At 39.5% G+C, this 24,958-nt stretch overlaps 1 protein-coding gene across 1 annotated transcript; it reads left to right on the forward strand.

The window, feature by feature from the left end:
- The first annotated feature begins 570 nt into the window (after positions 1 to 570).
- LOC135709759 (uncharacterized) lies at positions 571 to 10,924 on the forward strand. The gene is made up of 2 exons (XM_065232144.1): positions 571 to 780; positions 8,816 to 10,924. The coding sequence occupies exon 2, from the start codon at positions 9,338 to 9,340 to the stop codon at positions 10,658 to 10,660; it is 1,323 nt and encodes a 440-aa protein (XP_065088216.1). The 5' UTR covers positions 571 to 780; positions 8,816 to 9,337; the 3' UTR covers positions 10,661 to 10,924.
- The last annotated feature ends 14,034 nt before the right edge of the window (positions 10,925 to 24,958 follow it).

Below are 24,958 nucleotides of genomic sequence, written 5' to 3' on the forward strand. Positions count from 1 at the left end.
TAAAAATTCTTATCTCCACATCTCAAAATTTTTCCTTCTTTCCGATCGTTAGACTACCCCATCCATAATCGACTTCACTCTCAGTCAGCATCTCGGAGAGACAGAGATGATGGTTTTGTATAAGAATATGACATTGTGATACGCGGCAACGGATAAATAAAAGGTAGCAGCTATCCCTATCCTTTCACTTATATTCACCACAGATCGAAAGCAAAACCATCTGCAGGTAGGTAGGTATTAGGAAGCAATTTATACAAAACAAATTTGTTCTCTCGTTATACAGTCGGAATTCCACCAGCTGAAACGATGTAGAGTGAGTCTGTCTGATTATGGCGCTTGTGTTTTCCTCCAAGTAGGCATGGTCTGTACGTGCCGGCAAATGTACATATCCATGTAGGTACACAAGTTTTGAAATGTGTTGCTAGGATGTATTTGTGGGCGCACATTTTCTGTGCACCTTTTCCAGCACGTATCGTAAATACTGTCGAAGAAAGAGAGCGACCGGTGTGCAAATGCAATGCAAAGCCATAGGGAAAGCAACCAGCAACGGCCGGTCCTCAGTCAGTTGTCGGTTGGCTTCCATCGCGAAAGTGTTTAATTTCTACTGGTGAAGACGTTGATAATTGCCAGCATTTTTTCGCGCGAACGCCTGTTTTCTACCAAGAATTGGACAGGACACGTGGGTCAGCACTCCTTGGATATTGGCACCGGACACATCGGATGCATGGCAGACTGGATATCTTTACGTAGATAACTCACCGAGGGCTTCAAACTTTGCTGGTAAGTGTGCCCTCAGTTGATGTGATCAAAGATGGATGTAACGTAAGATAAACGGGAGCGTCCGATAGCAAGTGTTCTTAATCTTTTTATCATTGAGCAAACAAAAAAAAGGTTGTTTCGACAGTAGCCAAACATAGATTGTTATGATGTTTGACGAAAAGCTTTCGTGGTTTCGTTCGCGTATGCCCAGGTGTTAAATTGCATAGTGAACGATTAACGAAAAGTGCGATTCCTTGAATTTGGGCTCATTTTTGATTTTTTTTTAATGGATCAATAAGAGGGTAATTTTTTTGGATTTATACACCAAAAACAGTAGTTCAGGAGATATCTCTATATCTTGCTGATTGCATCTGAAACTGGACTGTCCAAAAAATGCAAAAAGTGTGATAAAAGTGCACGTTTCCGTCAAATCGTAAACCACAAACCGCACTTATTACTTGCATCATAAGGAATAAGTGCACCGAAGACACCAAGACGATTAGACGTAAACTTGCAGTTTTATCACACTTTTTAATAAGTGAAAACGCGCTTATTAGTCCAATTTGGTGTGAAACGCGCAACACATCAATAAGGTAAATATGCACACTTAGTGGATTTCGCAGGAGTCATTTTTTACTGGGTTTTTGAATTTGAATGACCGTTATCCGTATCATTAATTAGGGTTAACGTTATTAAGTCTGTACAAGTTCGGAATAAATTTTCTCATTTTATAATTTTCCACAGATTTTTAAACTTTTATCGAAAAGTTCTTCAATTTAACAACCCAGTAAGACCTTATTGACTGGATTAGTGTGTAGGTACTGTAGGTGTGTTGAAAGTATTCCAACCCTCCAAGTGTATTGGTGATGTATAAAGTATGTTTTATTTTTTTAATTCTATGCTCAATCATTTTTGAGGTTTCAGAATTTTTTGATCCGTGGTAAGCTACTTCGGGGTTATGCCTATTTTCGTCCTATTAACTAGAAAACATCAAATCAAGCTGAACAATGCACTAGGTCCTAATATTCTCTTCGTCGACTTTCTCTTTGCATTGTCACGGCCATGTTAAGACATTCCCAGCTATTTTCAGCACACAGATCGATGAAAGAAACTCTAATCTAGCGTATAATATGACAAACATGACAAGGAACGATTATGTAACCAAGTTATTAACGAAAGAGAAAGTCGATGAAGAGAATCTATCAATGTTACGTAGGACATAATGCATTACACTGTTTGAAATATATTTATTTTAGTGTTTCGAATCATAAAGGTCTAACTGCGATCATCGATTTTCTCCTTGGTTAGTAACTTGGCTGGCTTAGCCTTTTTCGGTGCGTTTGATGATGCTTTTGATAGTTAATACATGTTTTTAGTATGCTGTGCTGAAAGCATTTCGGAAAATTGTTTCACTTAACTGTGTAGCAATGCGAACAGAAAGTCGATGATGAGAATCGCAGTTAGACCCTTATGATTCTGAACGCTAGAATTATTTCCACGTGCACAAATCAATCATACCTTTATTACGATAGTTTAGTTCAAAAGCTACAATCTCATGTGTATAAGATCGCGTAGTATGTACTAATTTTGTCCATTCCATCCAGCAAATCTAGTTTTCCTGCCTACACCAGTTGTGACGAAGTAAATCCAAGGACGTTTTAATGATTTTGTTCGAAACTAAAAGTCGTAGGATTTAATTTGAAATCAAGAAGCAGTGATATATTTTAAATAAAATTTAATCAATCTGTTACTAGGGAATTTACGTATTCTCGTAAATTTAAGCAGCATCACGCACACATATGACGTGTTCGTTTGTTTACATTCATCTGCTGCTTGCTTCTCTATCCATTCCAATCGACAGAATTGTCCAAAACTGTTTGAAAGCGTTTTACAACGCTCCAAACTATTGTCGGCAGCCCCTTTTTCTTCGACAACCTCTCCATTTGAACTGCGTGTTAACCAGCTGTTCTATTATCGGCAACTCGAAATCAGTCGCATTTTGTAGTGTGTACATTTCATTTAAAGAAATAACAGGTTTGCTCAGCGGTAAAACTGTAATCAGATTGAAGCTGAAAGACCAAGGAATCGTTTGAATACATTCAGCGAAATGTTTTTGGTGGGAAAATACAGTGACATTTTCTTTTAAAATTTTGGTTGCCGAAAACAGTCAATGGTGGTAGTAGTAGTAAAATTTACGTTTATTTACTGTTTTTTTATGTTTCAACATTTGGTTTAAATATTTAAGTTGATTAGGCTTTGGCTGTTCATCTTTGTTCTAGTTAATTGGTTATTCTAATGTGCGTTTAGCCGAAGACAATATATTCAAAAGACTGGCAACTCTCCCATTTTCTCATACGAAGGCTATGCGACAGGTACAATCGCGTCATCTGCCGTTAAAAGGTAAATGCTTCGAACGAATTTGATAGCAAAGATTACATCCTCAGAAGAAAGGTTTGTGTATTTGCTCATTTTTCTATGCATTGCTTCCACCTACACTCAAGCGCAGCGCTACTGTATCTGTCGCTTGGATTCTGGCATAGTTGCCAGTCTTCTTGATATTCGGTTTGGCGCTAATTTACAGGATACCCTATTATGGGATTGTTTTCGTTAAAATTTAAATTTTTTTTAACCTACCCACTTGAGCACAGGAACCTACCTAACTACTTAAACTATGTTGCCAAATCACGAATGATCTGGTGGTTTGATCGCAGATAGGCGACTCTGGACTGTTAAGGATCATTCTGAAGATCTTGTTTTGCATCCTCTGAAGTTTTATGTGGTAGCACTTAGCACAACTCTCCCAGATTGGCATACCATACTCAATAGCCGGCAGAATGATCTGCTTGTGGACAGCAAGCTTGTTTTTGAGGGACAGGGTGGACTTCATGTTTATCAGAGGGTAGAGAGACCTGATCAAGATGTTACACTTGGTGGATGTCTTGTCCACATGGGATCGGAATAGCAATTTGCTATCGAGGGTGAGACCAAGGTAGACTATCCAATTAAATTGCAAGTTTTATAGAGGTTTTATAGCATTCTACAAGTCTAAATCATGGTCTACAGAACCCTCATAAAACCAAAATTGTTGCTTGGTTACTTCACTCGACCATTTAATGGGAGTGCTATCAAATAGGACCTTGACGTTAGCAGGCGGAACAAGCCGATGTGAATTTGAGTGTGGAAACAGACTGGTTTGTGTTTTAGCTGCATTGATACAAATCTTTCAGCTCTTGAAATAATCGGACAGAACATCATCCAGGCCTGATTGTAGTTTGCTCGCCAGAGCACGGATCACTCGACCCTTATAGATGATGTAGGTGTCATCTGCGAACATTGACAGCATACTGTTATGTACGGTAACTGATCACTACTATGTGATTTGATTAATTATTAAGGATTAACTAGTGTTAATCAATCTTTCTTCTTATCTTAAATAAAAGCTCAACGATGTAGATTGGATTCAACTCCGTCTCTTTCAACGGCTCATGCTAGACTCGCCTAGCTCTTTATTATGGACTCTCATCTCGAGTCTCTTTTTGTATCTTGATTGATTACACTCTAAATTATTTACATTAATTACTCTGAACAGGGTAGATACTACAGTTCTCCCTTCTTAAGAAAAAACAAACAGTCTAAATTTCCAATTACATAAATAAACACGAAGAATTCAATAATTCAAAACACTTCGAATTCAATTCCGTTGATGATGCAGCTGCAGCATGTTCTTGCTTAACTTTGTTGAACAATTCAATAATCCAATTCATTTTAACACATCGAATTCAACTCGTTGAAGATGCAGCCTCAGCCTTGTCTTGCCTAGCTGAGTTGCACAGTTCTCGACCGCGTGCAGATGGGACTTCTAGCTCGTCTGATCTTCTTGCTCTCGTGGATGTCTTCTGGTCTCGGGAGGTCCGAGAATCCGTGGAAATCTTCTTCATCTTCGATCGAATCCCTCTTACGCTTGTTCGTTGTGCTGGTTGGAAGGCGTACCACAGCTCTGTTTCGCTTGGATTCGTAAGCAGCCTTCAACTGTTGTCTGTGCGCGTTCGTCTTGTGCTTACCGATCAGAATCTGGAAAACATTATCAGACATTCGTTTTACAAATACAGCCTCCAGTCATCTCGGAAATTTATTAACATTTTCATAAAATAGCTTATCCCCTGCCACAAGCTTATCCAAATCATTCCGAGGTACATTTGAGGGTGCTTTTTGTTTCTCTTCTTCTAGTACAGGATTTTTAGAATTTTGCTCGGCAATTCTCATATAGTGTTTGTACGTTTTGTTTGGATTAAACAAATCCAGCAACATTTTAGGCTTATATGAGAGCATTTTCTCGGAAGGAAATGTACCCTCTTTTCCAGAACAACTATTTTTATAGTTTATTAAAAATAAATTTAGTTTGTCATCAATTTCTAAAGACTTGGTTTTATTGTCAAGTAAAAACTTTTTAAGAACCTCCTTAGCAACCCTCACCATCCTTTCAGCTTGACCATTACTGCCGGGGTGGTAAGGAGGACTTTTAAATACCTTAATGCCATGCTTCTCCAGAAATCCAACAAATTCATGTGAGTTAAATGGTGGTCCACCATCGGTGACTACCACAACAGGTAGACCAAATCTTGCAAATATTGAAGCGAATTTCTTGTTTACAATTCTTGCAGTCGTACCTGTACGCATCCATTCGACCTCAAGCCATTTAGTGTGACTATCAACAACCAAAAGAAAGTTGTTTCCTTACAGGTAAAAGATATCTGCATGCAGACGACTAAAAGGGCGAGTAGTTGATATCCAAGACCCAGTTGCCTCTGGTTGCGTAACCAATTCCATTTTAGCACAGGAATCGCAGGATTTAACGAAATCTTCTTTGTCCGAGGTTAGTCCTGGCCAATACACTGTCCTCCGGGCCAAAGTTTTCATCTTCACCATTCCCTGATGGTTTGTGTGCAATAAATTCAAAACACCTTCTCTCAAAGAATAAGGAATTACAACCTTATCTTCTATCATCAATACATAATCAACCAATTCTAATTTTGACTTTTGCGCATGAAAGTCCCTATATTGCGTTGAAACGTTTTTCGGCCATCCAAATGTAATGAATTTTATAATTTCAGCCAAATATTTGTCCGTTTGAGTTTCTTTCGAAACTAACGTCAAATCTATGGGTAAATCATTAAAAAAATTTAAGCTTTTTATGTATTCCTGGTCCAAACTACTTGGTATTCTTTGATCAAGTGGAAATCTGCTACAGAAATCTGCATTCCCTAACTTAGAACCGGGACGGTACTCGATCACAAAATCGTAGATTGAAAGTTCCATCACGTAGCGCTGTAACCTTGTTACAAAAATTGAGTTGCGCCCATCTTTTCCAAAAATACCTATTAGAGGTTTGTGATCAGTGAATACTTTAAATTGTTGACCAAAAAGAAACTTATGGAATTTTTTGATAACGCACACCAAAGCCAAAGCTTCTAAATGTAGTATTGGGTACTTTTTTTGCGCCGCATTTAATGAAAATGAAGTGAAACATATTGGACGTTCAATTTCATTCTCTGTATGTGCTAACACTCCTCCTAAACCATAGGTGCAAGCATCTGTGACAACTATTAAAGGTTTTTTTTTGTACCTTGATTGATTACACTCTAAATCATTAATTACTCTGAACAGGGTAGATACTACCGGCAGGGGAGGAACGTCTGACGTGAAAATGTTGAATAGGATAGGACCAAGCAAGCTACCCTGAGGGACCCCTGCATCAACGTTGAACGTATAAGAGGGGACATTGTTCAAGCATACCTGGAATGATCTGCCCGACAAGTAGTTTTTGATGTTCTTCACGAGGTAGATTGGAAGGTTGTATTGATGCAGTTTGTACACTAGGCCATCATGCCAGACATTGTCGAACGCCTTCTCGACGTCCAACAATGCCATGGCAGATGTATTGGAAACGGACTTGGTCCGCTTGATGATGTTAGTAAGCCGTGCGAGTTGGTGGATGGTACACAGAGAAAAAAAATTACCCTAAAATTAAGTTCTTTTTACTTAATTTTGGGTAATTTTGAGTTTTGCATCACACTCTCACTTTTTGCTGTTGTCAAAAACGGAACGAGAGATTCGACTTTCTCATGACTATCGTTCAATAAGCTACTAGTGAGTATATGAGATATTCTAAAATTTGAGTCAATTGAACTTAATTTTGGGTAGAAAATACATACGAGTAAGTAATTATTTTTGCCGTAGCCAAATGCAAACTACTATAAGCGATTTACTGAAAATTAGCTTATTGAACGGAACATGGGAGATGAGTGAAAAGAACTTAATTTTGGGTAATTTTACGGTTCCGTGTAGAGTGGCCTTTCCTTAACCCGAATTGCTCTTTGAGAAAGATGTTATTATCATTTGAAAACACCAGTAGACGGCTGAGTGTCAACTTTTCGAATAGCTTCGAGATGGAGGACAACAGGCTGATGGGGCGATAGCTTTTGGTACTGGTAGGATCTTTGCCATGCTTGTGTATTGGAATCACTTTGGCTAACTTCCAGCATGCAGGGAAGTAGCAAAGCTCCAAACATTTGTTGAAGATAACGGTAAGTTTTTCAACTTGAGGTTGACTACACCATCCATTCACGCGGCCTTCATGTTTTTAGTGCTTCTAACAGCTGCTATCAACTCATCAGCCGATATTCTACTATCATCAAGCACTACGGGGGTGTCAGCGACTCTAGACATTGCCTCCAGTACGGCAGGCTCATGGGGGCTCACCATGGTTTGGCCAAGATTATGTGAAATCACAAAATGTTGGCCAAGAGCATTGGCCTTTTCAACTGGGTTTATGAGTAGGGATGGGTCCGAGTTCTGGTCAACAGAGGAAAGCGGATCAATCGGTCTCGACTTACGTTTGACACATTGATTTATTTTCTTGCCTTAGTTGAAACATGCAGCAATACAACTTTGATTTCATGTGAAGCATTTAATAATCTATTCATATGCATTTAGTTTTACATGTATCTACACACTTAGAAATTATTACCGACTTTGGTGACTTTTTACCGATCTTTCAACAGCTGAACGTTAGGTAAGACTTTGACCCAGATTTCAAAACTTGTTTCCTTGTTTTGAAGCTCTTAATCTTATAAATTAATATGCCTGATTTTTACCGAACAGTTCAGCTGTTGAAAGTTCGTTAAAAAATACCGAAGTCGGTAATCATTTAAGTTTAACATCTTAACCAGATTGGCAAACAAAACTGAACTTGTTATCCTAGTTGCAGATATAAATTCCCTCCATCTCTGTTTCACCGAAGATCGAGTCATCCCCATTGGAATTTAGTAATGCTTAGCTTGACAAATCTTGAAATACCTGCTTCATTTTTCGAAAAATCTCTAGTAGAAGTAAGTAGCGTCAATAAGGTCATAAATATTTGGTATAGAACTGTTGGTTGACAAACTTAACATGCATGATTTCATCGTCCGAGGTTTTTCGAAAATTTCTTCTTTAAACACAAAAGCAACTGGCCGTCGAAAGTGATAATTTAATACAAAAACAACCTCAGTGCCGAGCGGGTGACTGTTCCAAACACCTTGATTATTGAACAAATTAGCAGATTCCTATTGCATCGCATCACACCTCAGATAGATCGTCGTGGAAAAGCTACTTAACTTACTATGAAATGATGATCTATTATTGAAGTGATTGATTGCAATGACTCCACATGAATTTCACATTCTAACGCGTTCACTTGAAAGCTTTCCATATTGCTTCGGATCGATTGCATTTTACCACCTACATCAGCGCGCAGCGATCAATCATCTATCATATTGTGCAATTAAACTTCAGACCCAATGCATCCTGGTTTGATACGTTGCGGAAAATCCGACAAGTGGACAATAGATGTAGCTGCCGCTAACAGTCAGTAAGCAACCGTGTGCTCTAGGTTAGTGGGAAATCGCATTCTATAATAAGAGAACATCTTGCTTCCGTTGCTTAAATGTAAAGTGTTGTATTGCACTGATAAAAATAACCCCTCTCTCACTTTTGCTTTTGTTTGTATCGTTTTCAGAAATCCCTCCGTTATTCAGATCATCATCGTCGTCGTCGTCGTTGGATCAGTTTTCAGCGTTCATCCGTCGTAGAGAGGTCGCCTATTATTTTATAACAAATCTATCGCGAAACTTTTCACTGGAATTAAAGGTGGCCGCACTTCAAACGATTGTAAGGAACGTAGGATATTCGTTAGGATTGAAAAGGATTTCGAAAAACGACCGCTATCGTCCGTAGTGATTATTCTAGAAAGCATCGTAAAAAGTGTTTGGTCACGAGATCCGTTAGGTCACTGTGACCTTGGCTGTCGTGTGGTGTGATATACAGACCAGCACGTCATCGGTGGCTACCGATTGAGAACCGAGTGAGAAAATATTCAAATCATTTTCAATTGTTGCGCTGCCACCGACGTCGAACGGATGGTGTAAATTTTCCACCTGTTTACAGTGGAGCTTGTTGGAGTAGCATTTTTCTACCTCAATCGAAGAACAATCTGTAGTATGCGACAATCGCAGTAAACTGGTGTATTAAACAAGTAAAAATGGGTTACTACGATCGTTGTGTAAAAGTGCCTAAAAATAAAATAAAAGCATGCACTTTTTGCGTGTTGCTATGCTTGGCCAACTTGATCGACATCAGCGAGGCGCGTAAGGTAGCGTTGGGCCGTGTTACAAAGCCAACTACGAATCGAGGGTATGCGAGTCCGGACATTGCCAAGTTGAGTTACACGCCTAATCATGCAGCTGTGCCGGCAAAGTCGGCGCCGGCACCCGCCCAGCAACCTCCCATCGGATGGAATGTGCACAACAACAACAATGCGCCTCCACCATATTCGGCAACATCGAACCATGGACCTCCACCGCCATATTCCGCCCAACCCAATCCCAATGTGAATAGTAGATTCAACGAAGCACCTCCACCGTACTCTCAGAATAATCCAGGATTCCCACCGGCTCCAAACTACCAGAGCGGACAAGCAGCAGGTTTTGGAGCATCGAGCGGTGTCGTTGCAGGAAGTGCTTACCGTCCCCATGGCCATAATATTTCAGCAGGTGGATTGGGAGGTGGTTTCGCTCCCATGCCGAATCAAGGATATCCTGCTCAGCCAGCGCAAGGATTTCCAGGAGCACCAGTTGCACAACCTGGCGGTGGTTTCCCGGGAGGATATCAACCGGGAGGTTATCCTCAACAACCTGGCTATCAATCTCCGGCAGGTGGTTTCCAACAACCTGGGACGGTTATTCATCACTATGAGCAACCATCATCCGGGGGCAGCGGAATCGGTACCGTTCTTGGAGCAGGAGTCGTCGGTCTTGCAGCTGGTGCTGGTGGTGCTGCTCTCTACGATGCACTGAAGCCAAACGATGAACATAAAGAAGCAGCTGTAGATGCGACAACGACGACGACCACTTCGACTACCCTGGCGCCCATCAATCCTAATGGAGATGCTCCGTTAGCGCCATTAGCACCATTGCCGGCAAATCCCAATGGTGAGGCTCCGCTAGCTCCCATGCCCGTGGTACCTCCGAACCCTAACGGAGATGCTCCTTTGGCAACAATGCCAGCGGGAGAAACGACAACGATTGATCCTGCTGCTGTGGACACTACATTAATCCCCACTGAAAACCCGATGGGATCGGCCCCACTGGCGGCGTTCCCTGTTGCCGAAAATGGCGCAACTACCAGTACGCCGGTTTCCACGGTGGCTGTTGAGGCTCCAAATGCCGCCCTCAATGTACAACCCAACCAGGCGGCACCCGTTGTCCCGACAACTGCCTCACAGCACAGTGATTCGGCAGTTGGTAAAGCGCAGCTTTCCACCTTGGCGTTGCTGGTTCCGGTGATTTGTAGATTTTTCCTGTAGTATGCTAGAACAAAAATAAAATCCTGGCGATTCCAAAGAATGCGAAACCAGAAAAATGATTTTGAATCATTCCAATACAATCAGGCTGACGTAGTTAGTAACGGTACAAGATTGGTTCTTCTTTTTCATGCTTTGAAAATTGGTGTACAAAATCGATTGACACGAAGGTTTATAAGTAAATTGAGCCAGGTTCTGTGCCTTAGTATGTTAGAACCTTAGTACGTTGAGATAGATTAAGTTTGAAAATAAATAAAACCACAGTTGATATTTAATGGCACGCGTATTGTATTTCTTCGTCCGATTGTCTTGTTTATAGAAAGTTCACGTATGGGGTGTTTACCTCTGGGAATTCCAGCTTGGATAATCAGTTGCAAGAGGCGTGTTTGGTTACACAATTACACGAAAGACTTAATGCACCGTAATCGTTTCGTAATGATGTTCAGGTACGCAACTTTTGAAAGCAAACATAAGATTTGATAAACTGAACGAATTACTGGTTGATGCTTGAAGAGTTGATCTCCGTGAAATTTTTTGAAAGTTAGGTACGATTGTGATAGTTGTAAAATGAATGTTTATGTGTTGTTACATTTTAATTGATTTAGCATGAAGTGCTCTTCATCTTTGGATTTGGATTGGATTTTAAAATTTCTGGATTTTATGAAAATCGTTTGACGACTAGATTACCACCCCTATTCTGTATTTCGTTTCGAACGAAATTCTCATACAAAAAAAAAATATTTTTTGTATGAGAATTTCGTTCGAAACGAAATACAGAATAGGGGTGTACATTATTCCCTCTATCGCCTACCGTACTTACGATTGAATCAGGTTACTCAACATAATATTAAGGCATTCGAAGTGTTTTTATGTTGGTTGGACATTAGACTGATGCAAAATTTGACTTTTTCGCTCCACAGTGCTTAAATGGTTTCAAATAGGGTCCTGATTAGCCTCCCAAAGTTACAACTCATTTGGTAAGAAACTGACATGGCACAAGCCATTTGAAGTTTACATGTAAATTACTATGGGAAATCTCAACTTTTTGTTCATTGCCTTCTAGTCTTTTTCCATATTGAGCTTCGAAACAGTTCGATAGCCACTACAACTTTGCTGAAGATCGTTTCTATGAAAAACGAGACAGGAAAAAGTTATTAATTATTTAAGAGATTGGTAAACTTATGACATGATCAAGCAGCTGCTCTGTAGGCAACACTGTATTTTGCAGTGTGACATAGTAGCCATGATTTTTGTGTCCTATTCAACGCCCCAGAAACACCAATGTTGCCTGCTGAGCAGTTGATTGAGCATGATCATTAGACATCAGCGCATTGAACCATTGATAACTTTCGATCCTTGAATTTAATCAAAAAGTGGTCTTCGGCAAAGTTGTAGCTGGGAAAATTTCTTACAAGTACAGTTGAAAGCTTTTGAAGCAGACCGATATGGTGAATTATTAGATAGACATGAACAAAAATCTTGGTTTTACCATAGTAATTCCCATACAAACTTCAAACGGTTTGTGCCATCTCAGTTTCTCACCAAAGGGGTTCAAATTTTGAGAGGTTAGTCAGGATCCGATTTGGAATTGTTTAAGTATTGTGGAGCGAAAAAGTCAAATTTTGCATCAGTCTATTGGACATGCTATCTAACATGAAGCTTTAGTGTGCTAATTTATTAGCTAGAGAATGGTCTTAGAAGAGGGTAGATAGTTCCGTTAGAGTACGGCAGTATGAAAATTGGATAGAAGTTGAAAATGAGCGAAGGGCCATTAATGCGACAGTACAAGTCAAACGAACACTTATTTGCCTAACCTACGGGTTACTTCGATGTACGCAGAGATTTGAAGTATGTCTTCAAATCTACAGGCTAAAAAGGGTGCGTATGATTTGCTCATATATTGTCTGCGGTTGTGGAATAGTTTTTTTTTTTTTTTTTTTTCCTTTGATTTGTTTTTCGTCGATCTTGTTTTCCGTGCTGAGCACCAATGCTACCGACGCCAGGAAGGCAGCTCTTCTCATCTAGACTTTTGCCCTTCCATTTTATTTCTGGCCAATGCAACAGGAATATCGAGATTACAGCCCTTGCAGAATAAAATAATGCCTTTGATTTTGAGATCTAATAGATTCACTTCCTCAGCTTTGATGCTAGACGCCTTGCAATGGTCGGTGAAGCAAAGAAATGTATATTTGACTAGTGTTCATTTTTAAACTAGTTAACGGTTTGCTGCCTCGATATTTGTGTGATCGAATTGAAAGAGGAAGTGACTTTCATAGATATAATACTAGATTAAACGCGGTTGAAATAAGAACACCACATTTCTTGACTTGTGCTTCACAAAATTCATTATATTTTAAAGGAATAAATGTTTTCAATTCGATGCCTAGACATATCAAACGGTCAGCAACACTTTCAGAATTTAAAAGACACTGCATTTCACACGTTAAATCTGTCGTTTGAACAGTTATCCAGGGATTTTTTATGAATTGACAAATTATGTATATTGACGAAGTTATCTCTAACGGATTATTTTATATGGATAGCTGTCATAACGACTTTTTAATAATTATTGTAGCACTGCAAAAACTATTTCTGTTCGCCAGGGTGGTAATGATGGATTTTTAATATTTGATTTAATATTTGATTTAATAGTGATGAAAGTCAAAATTCAGCTATGTTAACCACTTTTCGCAATTATTATGAAAAAATATGAATACAGTAGCATCTGAGTTATGCTTTGTTTGAGAAATAGAAGCATTTACAGATTTCACTCCCATACCTCGCATGGCAAAGGTAGTATTGAAGGCTGAACAAAATAATGAGAAAAATTTGAACAACCCTGACAATTTGTTTTTCTTGATTTTCCTTGCAATTTTCCTCAACCGTGAACATTTTCGTGGAAAATATTTTTCGGATTATATTTTGTATGGATTTCTGAGATAATTTCCTTATCATTTCACTACGGAACGTTCTTTCTACGTTGCTTGGTTCATGAGTTATAAATTTTTAAAGTACGTGATTTCCGGGAAAATCTGAAAATTTAATCTAAAATTTTCCGGAAAAATTTACCACCTATTTCCACCCATTTACCACATTTCATAGAGCTCTGAGATCCTTCGGTCCAAACAAAACAAAATCTCCAATTCGCAAATGAATGAATTGACTGAATTCTCGGGAGATTTGATCGAATACTGAAATCCTTAATTCAATTAAAAACGTGCTTCATTGTGGCAATAATTAAATGACAATCACAATCCCAATGCAATTTAACTTCAACCAGGGACAGGCTTTCGAAGCTACCGAAACCGCAGTACACAATTCAACCCGTCGATATAATTCCACTATTGAACTTTATTGATTTTCGACATGGATGGAACGCTCTCATATATTCATCAGCAACGGCTACCACTTTTACATTATGGGTTGAAATTTGCTACCCCGTATATTGGTTGGCTGCTTGGTTGGGGGGTAATAAATTTTGTTCTACATGGAAGGATACTTTCAGCATCGAAGCTTATCACAATCACAATCTCCAAAACTGCCGCAGTTTACAGCGCGTTCAAACAACCCCGAAAAGCACCCAAAGTAGCAGCGACCAGTAAAGCCACGACCCTCCTCTCCGATCGGCGGCTGCGCTCGGTTCCCCACCGTCCCCGTGGTGGATGATTAGTGTGTACTGAACCTTTTGGGTGGCATTTGTTTTACCCTTCGGGGATGCTGGTGGAGCGGCGTGTGGAAAAGGGTCATTCTCATCCACTGTAATGTACCGCTGGTTCGGGCCCGCTTGAAGAGGTATGAAATCAATCGTTTCGTCATCACGCACAAAGTCAAGGTCTGCTAGATCATTGCTGTAGCCCTGATCATCGTGGTATTCATCCCTCTCGTGGCGGAAGTCGGTATCAAAGACGAACGGAGCGTTCGATAGATCGTTGGTAAAATGCTCCGGCTCAGCGTCATCATCCTCGTCCTGGAAGGCAAATCGCTTCATCCGGAAGTTCTGAACTTTGCTTGTGTTCGGTGGGATGTCCTTTGTTTTCTTGCCATTACGATGACTTCGTCGCACTGTCGAACCATAGCTGACCGTCTTAGGAGGATCATCGAAATGGTAATGAAAGTTAGAGTATCCATTGGGAACTTCATTATTTCCGGACAACATATCGATCTCTCGCTGACTCAATCCTCCATAGCGAGCACCAGCGTAAAGATTTCTTCGATGCGATCTACCTTTGACGGGAACATCAAACTTCCAATCGTTTCGCGGAACGTTCCCGAAGCGCGTTTTCCATGTTCGTTGTTGCCACTTTTGAACTCGATTGCGGTTCTTTCCTTCCACCAGCCAGCTCTGGACACAGATTAAAACGATTAGCACACAAATTAATCCTTTCATTTGAACCTCCTGCAGCCTACTGGCTGGATGCTGTTATTGTCGCCGCCGTCGGACTCGCTCTGATGGGGCGCTTTCTCGCACACTTGTTGTCTTGCGGATGCTGCATCAGAGCAGCATGGCGCGATGCCACACTGAAATCAATAATTCCACAGACTGACTGGCGCCTCCATCGAGGACGCACACTGACTGTACCAACTACAGTGTCGTAGCTGGGCATGCTAAACTAGGAGCGAGTCCCCTACGTTTCCCACCTGAGTACGTCTTCGCTTCAGAGATGAAACTGTTTTTGCAACTGGCAAAAAGGTCCATCCGTCGTCGGTCGTCCGGTTTGGAGAAGATGAGGCAAGCGGACGGATGCCAGACACGAAGCAACGATAAATTACTGTTGGGTTCTGATGGGAAATTTTCGGGTGGCAATTCTATTACTACTGTACTTTGTCGGGCGCAGGCAAGAGGCGACAAACCGGGTGGAAGTCGTGGATGTGGGGATCGGGCATAAATCTGACCTATTTATGAATTTATAATGAATTCGCATCTGATTGTAATTAGAGCGCGTGCGGTCGGGGCAACCCTTTTTGCGGTTGTGTGCCTTCGGTTACTGTTTGTTAATTAAATGTAATTGTTGCTTAATAGGTTACGAGAGCGAAAAATGACGAATAATGGATTTATATGAATGCATTGTTTTTCATTTTCTTTTATGTAGGACTACGAACGTCTTTGCATAGTTATTGCAAATAGAATTGTAAATACTAAATACTCTCCAATATACCCAAATAATCAACAAACCCCCTAATAATGAAGGAAGATGAGAATTATTTTTAATTTTTCCTTTATGGTGTTTAAAAAGTAAGAGGTTGTATCAAGACAGGACCGTAGATTTGACGTAAAGGGCGAACACGAAATTATTGCGACACCGAAAATGTCATGCCAATTTTCTTATAATGTTGAGAATCAAACCAAAATTTTAGGGTAGTTTTATACATATATTTACTTCAAAAATCAAAAGAAAAGTTAATCGATGGAGCCTTGAGTGTAAAATTGAACGCATTTTCGCTTGATGCCCTCCATCAAAGTCTTTACAGTGTCATCCGGTACCAGTTTCTCAGTTTTTTTTTTTCCATTTTCTTAACATGTCCTTCTCGTCTTTGACTGTCTTCTTGCTCTTCCGAAGTTCCTGCTTCATTATTGCCCAGTACTGCTCCACCGGGCGCAGCTCCGGACAGTTTGGCGGATTCATGTCCTTTGGAACAAAATGGACAGAATTTTCCTCATGCCACTCCAGGACACTTTTAGAATAGTGGCATGATGCCAAATCTGGCCAAAATAGCGGAGCTTCGTCGTGCTGCTGCAAGAACGACAAAAGGCGCTTTTCGAGGCACTCAGATTTGTAGATCTCGTCATTTACTGTGCCCTTTGTCACGAAAGGCCCCCCTCAGTCCGCAAGAGCAGATGGCCTGCCAAATGAGATATTTGGAGGCGAACTTCGACATTTTCTTCTTCTTAAATTTGTCTTCCACATCGAACTTGCTCTTGCCGGTGAAAAACTCCAACCCCGGAATTTGCTTAAAATCGGCTTTTATATACGTTTCGTCGTCCATCACACAGCAGCCATATTTTGTCAGCATCTTCTCGTAGAGCTTCCGTGCCCGAGTTTTAGCCGTCGATTGTTGCCGCTCATCGCGGTTTGGGAAGTTCTGTACCTTGTATGTATGTAGTCCAGCTCTCTTCTTTGCATTCTGGACGTAGCTCTGCGACATGCCGATCTTTTTAGCCAAATCACGGCTTGAGACGTTGGGATTTGCTTTAATCATCCGCTTCACCTTTCCCTCCGTCTTTTTGTTCGCCGGTCCCGGTTTTCTTCCAGCTCCTTTGCCGTGGTCCAACGTCAACCGCTCCTGGAACCGCTTCAACACTCTGGAGACGGTTGAATGGTGAATGTTCAACGTTTTTCCCAACTGCCGGTGCGACAGGTCAGGAAATTCGAGGTGTTTGGAAAGAATTTGTTCTCTCAACTCGCGTTGGTTCACCTCCATTTTCGTTGAATCGAAAAACACGACTTCGAGTTTGACAGCATGTACAAAATACACATCAATGAGAAAGTGTGCAAAATTTGGTTGATTTTTACCCAATGGTAAAAAAGTTATGCCCTGTTGAATGTGTCGCAATAATTTCGTGTTCGCCCTTTAGTATTACGAAAGGTAGTTTTGATGTCACAGCAAAAGTATAGTAAATATTAAAGTGAATATTATAATATTCTTAACTCGTTATCAGTGAAAAAGTTCGCAAGGTTGAAATTTGGGAGTTCTGTTTTTGAGGTGCTCTGTCGGTGTCCATGTAGTACAAGCCAATCCTGGACGATATGTCATGGATACAAGCTCTTACGTGAACTCTTTAGTTAACTCTATTATCAGTCATTTGTGGCACTGAAAAGGACTGATGGGTTGGAAGCTTGGAAGTCAGTTTAGAACAGTGCTGTGGAATGTTTTCCTCGATGTTCTTGGAGATGATAGCGGTTCGGAAATGAAATAAGTATTATGGAATCTGTGCCTACCGGTACCTACGTTTATGCTTTTTGATGCAAATTTTAAGCCCCTTCTATTAAGAGAATTCGGCATTTTTTTTTGACATAATTCTCTTCATAAGAGGGGCTTTTTTATAATTATTATTATAGTCACTTTAACACTCTTGGGTCATTTGTGACTTTTTCGGGGGTGACATTTGAACTCGTGAATTTGGCGTGAGAGGTATGGATGTTAACCACTACGCCGGGGTCGCCCCCAACAGGAGGGGTTTAAAATTTGCATCAAAAGGCATAAAGATAGGTACCGTCTGGCATGCTCAGTGCTTGGTATCTATATTCGGCGACTGTGTTAGGGAAAACACTTTTCCCAACACGGAAACACCTCGTGATGACAAAATTACGCATTTTCGTGCACAAAACATATTTTGGTTAAAAGCTAAAAGTTAAATTCATGAATTTAGATCATGATTTCAATTCGGATGATTCATGATTTCGGGAATCTTGGGTGCGTTACGCAAACATAGCTCATGATATCATGAATATTATTCATGGTGTATTTTCATAACATGAAAATACGCTATGTTTATCAAATCATGAGTCATTTTTCTCATTTCGGAGATTGGATTTGATCCCGTGTATAACACAATACTCACATGGAGATAAGGAATACAAATGATAGAAATCAAACCGAACGAGTAACCAACAAAAGGTCCCCATGTCGATCAGATTAGAATGAACTCTTTCCGGTTCCGGTCCAACAGATTACACCCAGCACTGCTGCTGCCGACCACCACCACATACGGTGATTGAATAAGCACCTTTCAGGGAGACCGGAATTCAATTTTGAAATCTGTGTTAGGGAAAGCGCTGTTTGCAGGCAATCGGTGATAATTTTGATCACTATTGCAACAGTTCGACATTTGTGTAATTTTCAATAGTGACCTAATAAAAATTAATAAAGTGATCAATTTAGCAGAATCGTAGCAAAATTTCTAATCAGTTGGCTTGTTTAGAATTGAAATCCATCCGCTATTGACAGAGTTATATGTGGTCAAAACCTGACTACTTTTCGTAATGCGGTCAAATTTGTGTTTTTTTTAATTGCACCACCAATATGTTTCCTTCAGTTGGTTCATCACCTTATCGTAATCCTTAGCTTTGGCGTTTAGGATTTCTTGGTCATCATCTTCCGAAAGATCAAATATGTGTCGCTTAACCCCATCCATGATTTCTTTGGTTTTCTGTTGAGGATAACACGCTTTTCTCAGCCTCTTGGATACCCATGATGCCTTGGTTGAATGTCTCAATATTATGGGACAAACTGATTCTATTGACAACAGAATCTGCTGAATTCGATGAAGCCAGACGTACGTCGATGGGATGATATTCACAATGGATTCACTCTCGATACCTACGAGTGCTATTGAGCGTACACCACTGCACAGTGGTCCAGAATGCAGATTTAGGTGGAATGATATGTTTTGAGCCTGAAATTGAAACTTTAGACTAAAAGTCTCTTCTACAAAGTTGTTCCTTATAGTTAGGCCCTCATTTTTATGACAATGAATTCTAGGGTGGTTCCTATTATCATTAAAATCAAAAATCTAACTTTTTTGTTTGAATAAATTAAGGTATACATTCTTTGACAAAGTTATAGCTGAGCTAATTTCAAGCAACTTTGTAGAAAATAACTTTTTTGTATCTCTTAAATTGGCCGATTTAGAGCTATTTTCTTGAATTGAGTTAGGGTGGCTCTTGAAAAAACAGTTTTTTTGCTCTAGTTTTCTTATTTCAAATTTCTCAGCAAAGGTGTTTTGAGATAACTTTTAGATCTTAAGAAGGTGCAAGTTTTTGCTGCACAAAACTTGTCAACATCTTTCGCCGATAAAGAGTTATTGACGTTTTTATACTAAAAATATGCACTTTTCAAATGTTAATATCTCTGGTTGGGGCAAACAAAAAAAAAAGGTTTTTTTACGGCATTTGAAAGGGCGTATGTAATTCTCAATATTATGACAAAATTGGAGGTATGTTATTTTTTAAACTCGTATAAAATCAATTTGAATTTAGTCATATTTTGTACTATATTTGGGTATATCTTTTTTATTAGAAGAGATACAGGCAACAAATTAAGGTATAAAACATTCGTCTAAAAGTGTTTTAAAATTCTCTAGAAGATAACTTTCATGAGAAATTTTAAATAAAAAAGTTATTACTAAAAAACTATTTTTTTCAGGAACACCCTAAGTCAACTCCGAAAAAATACTCTAAAATGAGAACGATAAGAGATAGAAATTTTTTTTCTTAGACAAAGTTGCTTGCAATTAATTTAGCTACAACTTTTTCAAACAATACATGTTTTTATTTTGTAAAACAAAAAAGTTAGTTTTAAAAATTCCCTAATTTGAGGACCACCCTGACGTTTGCAAACACCAAAAGAAGGGAATTTTTAAGAACAAAAACTTCTTCGAAGACACTAAATGTCCAAATATTGAAACAAATGTACTAGCACATTTTATACAAATTTGTCATTAGAGTGGTCCTATGAAATCCATCTTTTGCCAATAACTTTTTTATTTGAAATTTATCATGAAAGTCATCTTCTAGAGACTTTTAAAACTCTTTTAGACGAATGTTTTATACCTGAATTTGTTGCCTGTATCTCTTCTAATAAAAAAGATATACCCAAATATAGTAAAAAATATGACTAAATTCAAATTGATTTTATACGAGTTTAAAAAATAACATACCTCCAATTTTGTCATAATATTGAGAATTACATACGCCCTTTCAAATGCCGTAAAAAAACTTTTTTTTTGTTTGCCCCAACCAGAGATATTAACATTTGAAAAGTGCATATTTTTAGTATAAAAACGTCAATAACTCTTTATCGGCGAAAGATGTTGACAAGCTTTGTTTAGCAAAAACTTGCGCCTTCTTAAGATCTAAAAGTTATCTCAAGACACCTTTGCTGAGAAATTTGAAATAAGAAAACTAGAGCAAAAAAACTGTTTTTTCAAGAGCCACCCTAACTCAATTCAAGAAAATAGCTCTAAATCGGCCAATTTAAGAGATACAAAAAAGTTATTTTCTACAAAGTTGCTTGAAATTAGCTCAGCTATAACTTTGTCAAAGAATGTATACCTTAATTTATTCAAACAAAAAAGTAAGATTTTTGATTTTAATGATAATAGGAACCACCCTAGAATTCATTGTCATAAAAATGAGGGCCTAACTATAAGGAACAACTTTGTAGAAGAGACTTTTAATAGTCTAAAGTTCCAATTTCAGGCTCAAAACATATCATTCCACCTAAATCTGCATTCTGGACCACTGTGCACTGGTAGAAGCTTGTTCCACATCTTGCTGCATTCCGTCGTCCGAAGGCGTTTTGTTTGATGGCAAACGATAAACTTGAAAACGGCATCTGCTACAAATTTTCATAGAATTATCCAGAGATATTTTACAACCAGAACATTTTAATTTTTCTATAATTCAATCTGACAAGTTTCGTGTTTCTGAACAACACTTCTTTGATTTAGATAAAGGTTTACAACACTTCAAATTGACGGTAGTTACGGTGGGTTGTGTTTGATTGTGTGGTTTGGTCGGTGGTGGTGGTTTGGTGGTTCCAAAATTTGTTTAAGGTTGTGTTGGTGCTGCCATGTGATTGGTGAGCTTGTTCCAGTTAAAAACAATCCGTTTGTTTCCTGCTGGGATGACCTCGATCGCACGTGATCTATTTTGCGGTTTTAGATAGAACATAAGAAAAGCGATTCTGTCAGTAAGCTATGCATCCGAGTGCAGGAACATAGTTGAGTTTTGGGGGGGAAAATACATTACGATTTATCCCAGGCCACTATTGTAGGAAATTGTACCTGGTAGATCTTGGGCGGAACGCTTCGGAATATTTAGAAAAATAGAGTGCACGCTTGATCCACTTCAGGATACATTATTGACTGCTGTCGAGAACGAAATCTCATTTTTAAAACTTGCTTAATCAGGGCCTTAACAATCGTTACTTCGGTCAAAGCTTTTTATGGTGTAAGGGGCACGATAGACTGCGTAAAGAGCAAATCGAAACATTGAACGTCGCGTGAGAGTGGAACTCAGCTTTTTCTTAGCTTTTAGTTTTCAGAGTTGAAAGATCGTTGGTTGCAGTGGCTTACTGAGGAGGAAAACGAGGTCCCAGGTTCTTTCATATTTGAGCGATTTGCGATTTGAAGACATTTATGGTTCAATCGCTTGGATATCGTGTATTTTGCGAAACTTGTCGTCGTCGGTGCCGGGTTTGAATGGTTACAACAGCTCGAGTAAAGATATGATGTGATCTGAGGGGCTCGGTGGCCTTAGAGTGATCGTTTTTGCTTACTGAGCAGAGCATTATGAGTTTAATCCCAGGCCCATCCACATTCAAGATTCGTCAATCGCTTTATTTGTTAATATGGCTACATGGTAATAACAGCAACTCAATGATTAAAATGGAGCTTGTTTGCCAAGTGGCAAACCTTTTTGCTTGCTGAGCAGAAGATCGTGGATTCAATCCCAAGCTCCTTCGCGTTATATGATCGTTAGAACATCAATTCAGCTTATCGTTTACCAAAACGAACCCTGTTTCTTACATAATATCCCAGTGATTCCTCGTGGAAGTGCAGAGGTGTTCTCGGCTTCCATCAAAGCAAGTGTCACGTCAACACATTCCTACCCGTTCCTTTCTTGACCTGTGTTCGGGCGCGGCCGGGGCTGGTATTGGCTAGTTTGAGATCACCAGTTTTTACACATTGAGGATGGTTGCTAGTCCCAAGCATCGTCTATTGGTTCTCTGTGTAATTACAGCTGATCTGGCAATAACAGAGTAGCAACCGTGGGCGGTCAATCATGCTCATGCTTAAAATTGTTATCCATGGTCGAAAAATAACTTGCTTTTTTAACTTGAAATGCTAAGAAAGGTGAACCGAATGGAACAGGTGAAGGACTTCCCAATATCCTATCCTATCTTCATTAGGTACAATTGATTATAGCAAACTTGTGAGTGAGTGTGAGTGTAAGAAGTCTCCACGGGTACCTTTTTAAGTAGTTATGATATCGCGGGATACCTGACGCGATCTTCTTTTTCTTTTATAATATATGGACGTTGGATTTTACTAGGAGATCTCTATGGGATGAGCTTCTTAGGCACAATATGGTAAACGTCAGAGAAGTACCTAGAGAGTTTATCTCAAATACAAATATTAGTTTACCTTTTTATATTTTTTGTCTCTATTATGACATACACAATTCTACACAGGTATACAACTAATAGAGGACTGAAAAAGGCACGTTAGGTAGTTTGTTGATTATTTGGGTATATTGGAGAGTATTTACTTATAAAATTGTTTTTCCTCCGCTGCGTCTAAATAGAAACGGGTAAGTTTGACAGCTGTCTGAGAACGAATTTTTTGTTTTTTTATATTCAACCACGTAAAAAACATCTCGTTGCTGGACTAACATTTGAAAATGGTCTAAAATGATGAAAATTATTGATACTATTATTATTAATTCGCATTAACTTGAGAACTGCTGGGCTTAAGAAAAAAGTTTATATGTGCACATTTATCGAAAATGTAGGTTCAATCCCAGTCGAGGTCGGTGGGATTTTTCTGAGGCATAAAAATCTCTGGTCACGTCTTCTTTCGGAACGGAAGTAAAGCCGTTGGTCCCGGCCCATGTGTGTTTGAATGGGTGCGATATCCTACGCAGGTGTGGAAGCTGCCTTCCTGCACATTCGATTGCCGTCAATGGATGGCAATCGATGTCCGTCGGTGGTTGGCACTAGATTGCGGAACAGAGACCGACGTTAAATAAAGGAAAGAAGAAGCAGAAGATATGATTTAGCCTCAAAAGGCCTGGGTTCAATCCCAGTTGGCGCCGCCGGGATTTTCTGAGGCATAAAATTTACTTTACTTCGGAAGGGAAGTAAAGTCGTTGGTCCCCGGTTCATGAGTTGATGGGTTGATAGGTAGGGTCCAGGTGTGGGAGCTGCTTCCCTGGCGTCGGTAGTATTCGTGTTCAGCACGGAAAACAAACCTAGAGAAAAAAAAGTTATGATTAAAAAAAATAAATTCAATTTTTTATATTTACAGTTAGAAAACAAAGAGTTTCTACATTAAACAATTTTTAATTTGAGGGGTCAATCGTAAAAATCGGTCCAACGGTTCAGAAGTTATGGAAAGGAATTAAAAAAAATTGGACCATCCTAACACGGAAATGGTCACCCTATTGGCGGAATAAAAAAAATATGAGTCCAATATTTGTCGATAAGGAAGACTTCTACCTATTTTCACGAAATTGTGATACTCACATGGGTAACGTCCACATACGAAAATAACAGCACAGACAAACAGACATAACACATTGAATATTTCTCACTGTAAAACATCGTCGCTAAAACATTACCGCCATCTGTTGAGTACACTGTGGTGGGCACTACACTGAACAGATGGCGGTAGTTTGTAAACGTCAAACGCAAGAGAATCGGCTAAGCGCGCCACAGGTGGCGGTACTACCAACTACGATACTTTTAAATTGACCGTTAAATGCTTGTTCGATGAACAACTTGCGAGAGTTATGTCTGTTTGTCTGTGATAACAGTATGACTAATATCCATTCTGGCACTCGACTTTATGGCTAACGTATTTATGGCTGTCATCCTACTGTGCAGCATTTAAGGGGCAAGTTGTTTCAGAAATATTGGGCCTGTTCGAAGATGTAAACACTATGCTTCAGAGTCCAATAAATTCATGAAACGTAGACATGCCGTACCGTACATATGAGCATGAGCATGATTGACCGCCCGAGGACGCAACTCCGTTATTGTCACATCAGCTGTAATTACACAGAGAACCAATAGACGTTGCTTGGGACTAGGAATCATCCTCAATGTGTAAATACTGGTGATCTATGCTTCGGAGATGAATCAGCGTCTGGCTGAAAATCTCTTTAATAAAGACAACCAACACACCAACCTCCCAAGTAACAATTTGGGTTTTAATAAGGTTCTGTAGACCATGGTTTGGACTTGTAGAATGCTTTAAAACCTTGATAAAACTTGCAATGTTACTTGGGCTGGTGATCTAAAGCTAGGCAATATCAGCGCCGGCCACGTCCGAATGCTGGTCAATAAAGGATTTGGTACGAAAATGTTCACGTAATACTCGCTTTAATGAAAACAGAGCACACCTCTGCCCTTTCACGAGAAATCACTGGGATGTTGGATAAAAGGGTAGGGACTGCAGCAGAGTTCGTTTTGGTAAACGACATCGTTCGGCGAGACCGGAGGGAATTCTATTTTGAAATCTGTGTTAGGGAAAGCTATTTTTGCACGCTCTATAACTCTGTTAATATCAATTGGATT

This window comes from Ochlerotatus camptorhynchus, unplaced genomic scaffold (assembly GCF_037179485.1).
Source record: "Ochlerotatus camptorhynchus isolate MF236.1 unplaced genomic scaffold, CSIRO-AGI_Acam_v1.1 ptg000363l, whole genome shotgun sequence".
NCBI classification, from domain to species: domain Eukaryota; kingdom Metazoa; phylum Arthropoda; class Insecta; order Diptera; family Culicidae; genus Ochlerotatus; species Ochlerotatus camptorhynchus.